The sequence below is a fragment of the Cheilinus undulatus genome, linkage group 20 (genome assembly GCF_018320785.1).
Source record: "Cheilinus undulatus linkage group 20, ASM1832078v1, whole genome shotgun sequence".
NCBI lineage: Eukaryota > Metazoa > Chordata > Actinopteri > Labriformes > Labridae > Cheilinus > Cheilinus undulatus.
In genome coordinates this window covers 11658149-11668250 of record NC_054884.1, presented here as the reverse complement: position 1 = coordinate 11668250, position 10102 = coordinate 11658149, and the positions used below count along the sequence as shown (strand labels likewise).

At 38.7% G+C, this 10102-nt stretch overlaps 1 protein-coding gene across 1 annotated transcript; it reads left to right on the top strand.

The window, feature by feature from the left end:
- The first annotated feature begins 4530 nt into the window (after positions 1–4530).
- On the top strand, positions 4531–8977 carry LOC121528461 (NADPH oxidase organizer 1-like). The gene is made up of 8 exons (XM_041815936.1): positions 4531–4685; positions 4788–4868; positions 4956–5028; positions 5273–5453; positions 5540–5730; positions 5811–5918; positions 6194–6311; positions 7577–8977. Exons 1-8 carry the CDS (start codon positions 4611–4613, stop codon positions 8181–8183), a joined length of 1434 nt encoding a protein of 477 aa, XP_041671870.1. The 5' UTR covers positions 4531–4610; the 3' UTR covers positions 8184–8977.
- The last annotated feature ends 1125 nt before the right edge of the window (positions 8978–10102 follow it).

Below are 10102 nucleotides of genomic sequence, written 5' to 3'. Positions count from 1 at the left end.
TATGCATCTGATGGAGCTGTTAGCTACGCTTACGTTGGTGTTTTCATGGAGGATGAACTTTTTTCCTGTAAGCAGACTGTTTACTCTGCTTTATTAAATATCTTGTAACTAGGTTTTGCAGGTCAGGTATTGACTTTTTACTTTTAGTATCCTAGCCCTTACCTTAACATTACCCTAATCTAAACTAAAGTTTGATTTGATCTTATAAAACTTTTTTAGAGTGTATTTCATAAGAGTCACTGTCTTGGGAAAATGTCTGTTGTTATGACTCTTACAAATGCAGAGTTCAAAAGCCAGCATATGTGATGGTGTGGGGGTGTATTAGTTTCCATGGTATGGGTAACTTGCACATCTGCGAGGACATCATTAATTCTGTGATCTACTTAAAGTTTTGGAGCAACATATGCTTCCATTCAAATGGTGTCTTTTTCAGGGACATCACTGCTTCTTTCAGGGAGACGATGCTAAACCACATTCTGCACAAGTTACAACAGCATGGCTTCACAGTAAAAGAGTGCCATTACTAAAGTGGCCTGCATGCACCCCAGACCTGTCTCCCATTGAAAATGTATGAAGTGACAAAGTACAATGTATGAACATGCAATCTCTGTACTATTGAGCAACTTATGATGTACATCAAGCAAGAATGGTAAAAAAAAAAAAACAAAAACAAAAAAAAAAACAAAAAAAAAAACATTTTCAGCAATGTGTTAACCTAACCCTATTCATAAATGACTCCTGCAGTTTATACAAAACTCTGTATTGTTTGTGGGAATTATGCTTTTCTTTCTGCCTGCTCTTGTGTCATCAACATATTTTCCAAAAAATCCAGAGTCATGGTCCAGAAGCTCTGAGGGGGAAACCTCACGTGGCCTTTCACTCAGGTGTTGACATCTTCTCAAGTAAGCTGGACAGTCCTGACCTTTCACACCACAACACTGTGTGAGTGTGTACGTATATGTGTGGGATAATCCTGGCATCACTTCAGATGAGAACTCCACACTCGGGTTAATCTGATGACTGATTGGGATAACCCCCTCCGACTCTGGCCGTCTCCTGCACTCCTCACTTTGAAGAAACACCTGCTCCCCCTCTCCACCGACATGCACGCCCTTACCTATAAAGTCACACTACACAGTGACACATGCACACACTAAGCTCTCCACACCGACTCCTGATAAGGAATATTACCGCCAGTTGACAAGTGTGAAGTAATTGCACGTGCAAATATGTTTTTTATGCTGGGTGTTCAAGGAAGCTGGGAATACCGGGAAGTGTAGGAAAACAGACTAGAGCCTGGAAAATAACAACACAACATTACTTTAAAACGGCTTTATTTCAATAACTGTGTATGTCGAAATAGAGAAAGAGGGAAAATTTATGCTTAAGAAACTCCTGACACTTGATAACCAACTTAAGAACTAACTTAGATGGCAAATACAATTCTCATGTGTGCCACTAAGCTAGAGCAACAGCTACGGAAAAGTTAGTTTAGCTTAGCATCAAACTGAAAAGGTTAAATTAGTTAACTTTCCTGGCAAATGTTTTAATAAGCTTCTGTGGCTCTCAGATAATCCTGTTTGTTCAGCTCATTCACAAATCGAAGTATAAAGAAAACACATACTGGTTTTACAAGGGGCTATACGTACGTCTATCCAGTAGCAGGAACTTCCTGGTAACATTGTTGGCATCAGTAAAGCAAACGACAGTAAGATAACAGCAGATAACAGCAACATCTTGACCATGACTTTATGTCAAGTGTTTGTTTGTTATTAGAGGAAGTCAAAATACCTGACTCTAAATTTATCTCTTGATTTATTAACAAAGGTCAAAATCAAACCAGGAGGTTCAATTAATGAGAAAGCACGGCTTTTACGAAAGTAGGCCACTGTACGGATTAGATTAGTAAGTATATGAAGCATAGTAAAAAGCATTAAATATATGGAACAAAATCATCGACTGGCCATGTGTGAAATTCTGACACACGAGCTGAGATAGGCTATCTTTTGAAGCTAGTGGTTCTCTGATGAAGGACTTAGCCAGCTTAGCGCTAACATAGAGACTAGCAAAATATTTTACATGAAATGGGGAAAAGGTGCTTGTTAAATAAAAATTCTATTTTCTGACACTCTGTGACTGTTGAGTGGTGATTAGAGTAACAAAATATTAGGCCTTCAGTGCAGAACTGTGGAATGTGGAATACACCTAATGTGTTTTCATCAACTCTGGACAAAAGTCACTTAGTGTTTCTATTGTTTGTTTTTGTCTATAATGTCTGCATTTGTCAATAATTGTCTTTTTATCATTCTTGTCAAAAGAGTAAAATTTTTTAACATGATTAATTGCATTTTAAAATCTCACATTTTGCATTTTACATTGTTTTCATTGCATTTTGGATTTTTGTGCTGTATCAGAAAAGATCACTGACATCCTGTTTGAAGACAGGCCTGTTTTTATAGGTAGACTGAGGATTATACTGTAAAACTTTAGAATGGAATCCAAGGGAACAGTAAAAAAGTAAATGTTTGATGACATGATTTTCGGATGACTTTTGGCCAAGCTATGATTTTTTTTTTTTAAAGTGAAATGAGTCACTGAGGAACAGTGGTGGATACTTCTTTTATATCAAAGTTTATCGTAAGAAATAATAAAGCATGTGTTTCTCATGACTAAAAAAAATAAATAATGTACTAATTGTGTATTGTAGTTGCAGTGAATTCACTTAATCTTGATGGCCCTACTTTTAAAGCATAAAAACATTTGTATCTGTAGGATGTAACCAAACTTCACAGAACAGAGCGCTATACAGCAAACCAAATTTCTTAAGTAGCCTATTTGCAAAAGTAGTTAACAGTAAGTTGACAATATTACATTTGACAAAATATGCCTTTTATTTGATTTTGGACTTTTAACTTTACAATAGGTCAATTTTTACATAGCCTAACTTTCACCCTTATTGCTATGTATGGGAAAAATCATTTTAACATATAAAAATGGTATTATGTTAATGTTCTGTGTATAATTATGGGGAAAAGTTGTTTGAAGTCGTAAAAACTACAGCTTATTGTTTTTTAAGTAGGTACTTCTCTTACTATGGCATGCTTGTAGGCTACCACTAGAGGAGGCTAATGTACCATTGTATGAATGATAAGGACTGTTTAATATTTGTTATGGGTCTAAGACTTTTAATAACATTGAATACTGATTTTTGAAATAGGAGTTGAAGTTTTTACCTACAAATGATGCAAACATATTTCCAGCATTAAATGAATCAAACAAGTATATAATAGGACATTTTTCCGGTAGTTAATCACAAACCAAGCCTGCCCACAGAATTGGCCGAGACCCTGAAAACCCCAGAGAGTGGGCCCTCCTCAGTTTTGCTTTATTGATGATGTAAGTGTGCTGGATCAGTAGCATTGATGCTAGCTAGCAGTTACCTCACTTCTTTTTGCTACTTTTAACCAGTTTTTGCAACTTTTTTGGAGCTTTTCTACCACAATGAACCAATGTCTGCCCATATTGGCCATTTCTTTGCCAATTGTGGCCACTTTTCTTGCCTGTTTTAACCCATATTTGCTGCTTTTTTATGTCCATTGTTGCTTCTTTTTGCCACAATGAACTTTTTATTTTACGTCAATTGCCACATTTCTTTGTTGTTTTTATATTTTTTTTTTGGCCACTTTTGATCCAATTCTACCTCTTCTCGCTCATTTTTTGCCATTATTTGGTAACTTTTTATCCATTTTCCCCACATCTTTTTGCCACTTTCAACCCATTTTTGCAACTTTTTTTAACCATTATACACCCATTTTTGTCACTTTTTTTTTAACCATTATACACCCATTTTGGTCACTTTTAACTTCTTCTTTTTTCCACTTTTAAATAATTTTGCTGACTTTTTGCACATTTTTGCCTCTCTATTTGCGACAATAAACACATTTTTGCCACTTTTAACCCATTATTCTCTTTACTACTATATTTTGCCGCCTTTAACTCTGCTGCGTTATGCCAATTTTGTCTCACTTTTGCCACTTTTCACAATTTTTTTGCCACTTCTTTTTGCCACAACCAATTTGTGCAACTTTGTGCTTCAATTCTGCAACTTTTTGCAAATCTTTGAGCAGTTTAGTCCGTGCTATTTTTTGATGATTTGTTAAATGTCTTGGTATACATTTAAATATTAGCCTACTGATTGGCCATTACGAAACATCGACCTTGTCAGTTTGAAACATGGAAAAACAAGAGTTGGAAATTTTGACGCCTCCAGTTTACAGTTCTTCATCTATCTGTGACTGAAAGTATTTATGACAGACGTTCTCGTCAACCTCGGATTTCTCAGGTTACGTGTCTTCGGTGATGCTCATCGGTGTGATTTACAGCCGCACCTGCCTGCCAGCGAGTGGATGCTGCGTGTCCTGCCTCTCCACGTGAGTCCCTGCTCTCCGTGAGCTCGTCTCGTGACTCCGCCCCGCAGCAGCTTTTGAAACGTATATTAACCGCTGCTGAAACCTCCACCGGTCACAGCAGCCAAGACAGTTCAGCCCGGAGACTGAAGGTCTGAAAAGCAGCTTTGTCTTACCGCAAGAAGAGACACAAAGAGGCGCGAGATGGTCAGCGAGGACCGCTTTGTAATCAGCGTGCGGATCGTTGGGTCTGTGCTGAGGGAGTCACCAAAACTTAAGGTGAGCTAAAACCTGAACACACGTTTTTTAAACTATTTTAAAGGAATTAAATCCAATAAGTTAAATTTGTGGTACTATTTTTCTTTTTTTATCCTTCCGCAGGTGTTCATGATAACAGTGTTATGGTCTGATGAAACGGAAGTGATCATCTACAGGTCCTTCCAAGACTTCAAGAAATTTCATGTAAGTCAAAAACAAACAAAGAGATACGAAAAAGTGGTTTTCGTTGTGAAATAATGTACTAATAAATATTAATTTTGTTTTAAACAGAGGCAGCTGAAGAAGAGATTCCCTCACGTGAACCCTCTCCGGAGAAACATCAGACTGATCCCCAAATTTAATGGTGAGAATGGTTTTATTCTGTGAGAGATGAAACTGTAAACTAAAACAGTTTAATTTGCTTCTGAAAAAATGTTTTGTGTTTATCTAGCCTGCATTACAATTTTAGTAAATTACTATTTAAGTATAAAAATGTATTAATGTGAGCAACACTGCCTTTGCCCTCCTTTCTTTAAAGAATAAATGCATGTGAGCATAATGAAACATATATGACATTTATATTAAGCTGTTTTCTCTCTTCTCTGCAGGAAAAGCGAGGAGGAGCCTCCAGCAGAAAGGGTCAAAGCGATCCGTCCGCCGCATGAAGTTCCTGGAGAGCTACTGTGATGAGCTGCTGAAGTGCGACCAAATTGTAACCCAGAGCTCCGAGCTCACCCAGTTCTTCATGCCCAAAGATCACGACCTGCAGACTGACTACACTAAGAACAGGTACGTGTATCAAACAGTAAGTGCTGAGCTAAAATAAACAAAACATCTGTAGAATGTTGTTTTCTAATGCATCCTCTCTCTTGCAGCGTTATGATCCTGCTGTCTGATGGCTCAGATGGAAGTGGAGGGGACCGCCAGTCTGCTGGAAACGTCACCCACCCTATGGTCACCCAGACCTACCGCTGCGTGGCCGCCTATGAGACAAAAGATGCCAAAAATCGTCCCTTCAAGGTGGCCTTGGATGAGAAGCTTGATGTCCTGATTAAAGACCCTGCAGGTTAGCTCTTTTAACTGTTGTGTCTTTTGTCCCTTGCTCTTTTTCTTCCTTTCTGGAAGTTAACTTTGTTTCTCCTGCAGGTTGGTGGCTGGTGGAGAACGAGGAGAAGCGTTTGGCTTGGTTTCCAGCTCCCTACCTGGAGTTATGGGAGGGAGAGGATGATGATGATGATGGATTCCAGTTAGGAGGTGAGGCACTGAAAGAATTTGCCTCTTTAATAGGATTACATAACTGTACCTGAGTGGCCTAGACTTTTCTATCACTTTTAATTACTTGCTCCAGTTAATAACAAGTTTACATGCTCTGCAAGGCTGTAAGGCCTTGCTGTTACTGGCAGCAAACACTAGAGGGCGCTCTTGGGCCATTTTCAAAGACTGTTTTGTTTTTGTCCTGAGTTGACTTCACTTTTGAAGCTGCACTGTGCTGCCTTCTCTGAGCTTGTTGACTTGTTTGTCACCATTAGGTGCCCTGTACTGTGCCGTGAGGAGTTACACCACAAAGAAAGATGACGAGGTGTCTGTGCCTATCGGTTCTGTGGTCGAGGTGCTGAGGAAATCTGACGACGGCTGGTGGCTCATCAGGTACATGTTCATATACCTGTCTGTGCTGCAAACAATAGAGAAAGGTTAAGGAATACGGGCTGTGGTGAAGCAATCATCAATGCCCCATTCATTGTTTTTACAGACACAGTTTCAGGCGGCAGTGGTATCTAGTATGTTTTTTTTTTTTACCTTGTCTCCCTTGTTGTCAGTGTAATATAAGACAGCGCAGGGAATGCAAAACACAACCAAATGGTGTGATGAGTTAAAAATATTAAAAAAAAAAAAAAACGTACTACATAGGACATAACAGAGAAAACCTCCCAGAAGAACAGAACCAACCAAAGTAAAATGGTAATTTAAAAACAAAAAACAAAAATGGAGTTTTTGGATCAGTATCAAGAGTCATTGCCAAGTGAGTTTGAATATGTCAGGAATTTGTTTTGGTGCTTTGCTGCCAAAGAGCAAACATAAAAGTAAAACAAGAATATGAAACATTGTGGTTCGTCAACACTTGGCATGCTGCTTCAGTGTAGGCATTCAGTGCGGCATTGCTTTGTTTTATGTGGTCATGCTTGAATTAATTATTTACATGTTTGAAAATGTTTACATGTCAGTTTGATGCTACTGTTTATGATTTATATAATCTGGAGATGTCTGATCTAGTGCTGTTAATTGATTAAAGAATTAAACACATCACTATGCTGTGATTAATCATGATTAATCACAGCCACCATTTCTGTAACTACTTCCAAAATGGGATATTCATAATTTAATTCCAGATTAGACTTATGATATTTTCTGAACTGTTTATTTTTCTGTAATGTTTTCAATGTAGTTATTTTGTGAATGTAACCGCCAGACTTTCTTCAATTGGGAGTAACTTAAAGTAGGAAAATCAATCATAGCGTAGCATAAACCAGGATTTTCCTGTATTGAAGAGCTCATTTAGAATAGTCACAATTTGTTATGTTTTCAGTGATGAAAGTTAGAGTTTTGATGTTTAAATTCACAAAAAGCCAGTAAATTTAGGGATAAATTTAGACATCTTGCATCTATAAATAAGATATCTATAATGCAGCACCAACAAGCTTATAATAATTTAGTGTGTTCAACACAAAAGTGTCATTTTTGTACTCAATCACAAGTTATAAAGTGTTATCAAGTTGTTCACAATGTTTTTGATAAACATGATATGTCTGCTCAATAAAGTTTTCAGGATATGTCCATCATTTGATAGTGTCTGAGGTCTGAGGTTTAATATTCTGGGTGATTAAACTTTCTTTATCCCTCCATCATCTCTTCAGGTTCAACGGTAAGGGAGGTTACATCCCCTCCATGTACCTGCAGCCTTACAACAACCCTCGTGCCGGCCTCTTCAGCATGCAAAGGAAGCTGCACAGCTCCACCCTGAACCTTTCTACCACCAGCAATGAGCCCCGGGCATCTCCTCCACCCAGCATCAGCGAGGAAAACAGCCTGGAGAGAGAACCTGCAGGCGGGTCCAGAGTAGAGCCCCGTGTGCCCGGGCGTCTCCCTAAGGCCCAGTCCCTGGATGTCCTCTCTGAGACCTGGATGCAGAAGGAGCGGGACGCCTCCACCTCGAAGAGTTTCACACGCAGAACGAGCAACACCAGCAGCACCAGCAACGAGCTCAGCCTCTCCGGCTTCTCCTCGGACAGCGAATCGTTCTCAAGCGTGACTTCAGAGGAAGCACAGCAACGAAGTGTTAGCAACAGCGGGAACAGCAGCCCTGATCTCAGCCTCTCTGAGTCGTCTTCAAATGCCCCCAAGGTGCCACCCAGACCCAAACCGGAGGAGATCCTGACCCGGTGCACCACCATGACGAGGAAGGCTGCCCTCGCCACCAAGACCCGGCTTCAGATCCAGCCAGAGCCTGTCTACAGCCGCTGAATCCAAATATGATCCTCTAATTTTGATTTTTTTTTAAGAATCCTTAAGTATGTCACGAAAATATTTAACTCTGTCAGCCTGCCAGTCATCTTTTTTTTTTAATCTCTTTATCTTTGTCTTGTCACACCTTTGCCTTCAGACAAAACACTGGTGACATGATGAATGTTTCCTGAATTCTATTATTTGATGTCTAAATATTTTTCCTTTTGAGTAAATGGAGCCTGATGTCTTTGGTTTGAATCGTGTAGCTTCAGTGAAGCATTAAGATGAGCAGGTTTAACAAATATGTATGTGACATGGTCACACAGTAGCAAAAAATGCTTTATTTTTATTAAAGGTGAAATGAAGTGGATTATTGGTGTTAAAGATGTTGAATATTTACACTAAACTTTGTTTCATATCCTTTAATTTTCTGTATCTCTTTTAACGCAGACATTGCTGGAGATATTCCTGTATTATATTCCCACTATTATGCCCCGCACTTCAAGATCACTGTACTCTACTTTACAAACTGTGATGTTCTGAGTCCTGAGAGGTACTTTTGGCATGGGTCAACTTGTAAATAGAAGCCATGAAAATGGCAGTAAACAAGCGATGGGAGTGGTAAAGAAGCTGTCATTTAACAGAAGGATGTCGTATGGGTTTCCTGCTAAAACATGTTCTTATAAATTACAACCTTTAATTTATGTTTATTTAATGAGTGTCTATTTCTCTGTATGTCCAGTTTACTGCAGTTTTCTCATGCATGACTTTGTACGATTCACTTAAACGGATCAATAAAATTTTGTTTGCACTGAAGTGAAAAGATGTGTTTTATTTTTAAGATAAAATACTGCCTGGCTTATCAATATAATCCTACCACATAAGGATTTGTTTTGTCCAGGTAAATGCTAAAGCATGCTAACACCACAACTTAAGGAACATTTTCTTAAGCTCTTCTTTATTTTTTCTTTGTGAGGATGCACAGGATACATGACAAAAGGTTTAAATGATCCCAATGAAAATCTTTCTTAAATATTGCGTTTCCTGTGTTCTGTGTGCTCATATTATTTTCAACGAGGGGCACATACAGTATGACTTGGCCATGTTGATATATAAACGTAGCACAAAAAGTAAAGAAATTTTCGTTTGGTAGATTCTTTGTTGTAACATTGCTTCCTGGCAATAAATCTTACACATCTGGAAAGCCTGTTTATTTCACTTATAAATGGTGCCATATTTGTAAGAAACATGCATTTGTGGGATGAGCAGCAGAGTTGTACGCATGAAAAATTTGCCAAAACTTCTTTTCCAGACTGCTTATTCTACCGTTGACTCTTGTTTGGTGGATTGGATGATTGAAGTCTGAAGAAACAAAACATATGGTAATTAACAATTTATTTAACAAACAGGAGCCTCAGTAGCGTGTGGAAGAGCCATACACAGCCACAACAGCCTAACAGCCTCCTCCTCATGCTGGTTGCCAGCCTGGTCACGCACTGCTGTTGCATGGCATTCCATTCTTCAACCAGCATTTGTTGCAAGTTGGCCAATGTGGTTCTGTTGGTCACTCTGGAAAAGATTACATTCATGAGCACAGCAGTTTATAATCATGTTTTTGAATTCTCCCACTGTGTTGAGTTTTAGATTATGTTGTAAGATGTGTGCAGCACAGAAGGTGAAGGAATTTCAGTTTTGACTCTTGGTACTTTTAGCATTAGCCAATCACTCAACGCATCTAGTAAGAGCTGTTTGCCCAGTTTAACAGAGAATTTATGCAGGCAGATTTACAATGAGAGCTTTATAGAAAAATGATCACCAGTGTCTCTCATGGCTAAGTGTTAAATAAGGTTGACCATCTTTATCCTACAGGATGCAATGATGAGTGGAGTAAGTGTCACCTGTGACACATCTGAGGGCAAAGTGATGAACTGAGTCCA

Bases quoted from the DNA above. Each gene is read 5' to 3' on its own strand.
- LOC121528461 (XM_041815936.1), top strand. From the start codon at position 4,611: ATGGTCAGCGAGGACCGCTTTGTAATCAGCGTGCGGATCGTTGGGTCT. The intron at 5,731-5,810 runs GTTAGCTCTTTT...TTTCTCCTGCAG, and splicing joins CCTGATTAAAGACCCTGCAG to GTTGGTGGCTGGTGGAGAAC. The intron at 5,919-6,193 runs GTGAGGCACTGA...TGTCACCATTAG, and splicing joins TGATGGATTCCAGTTAGGAG to GTGCCCTGTACTGTGCCGTG.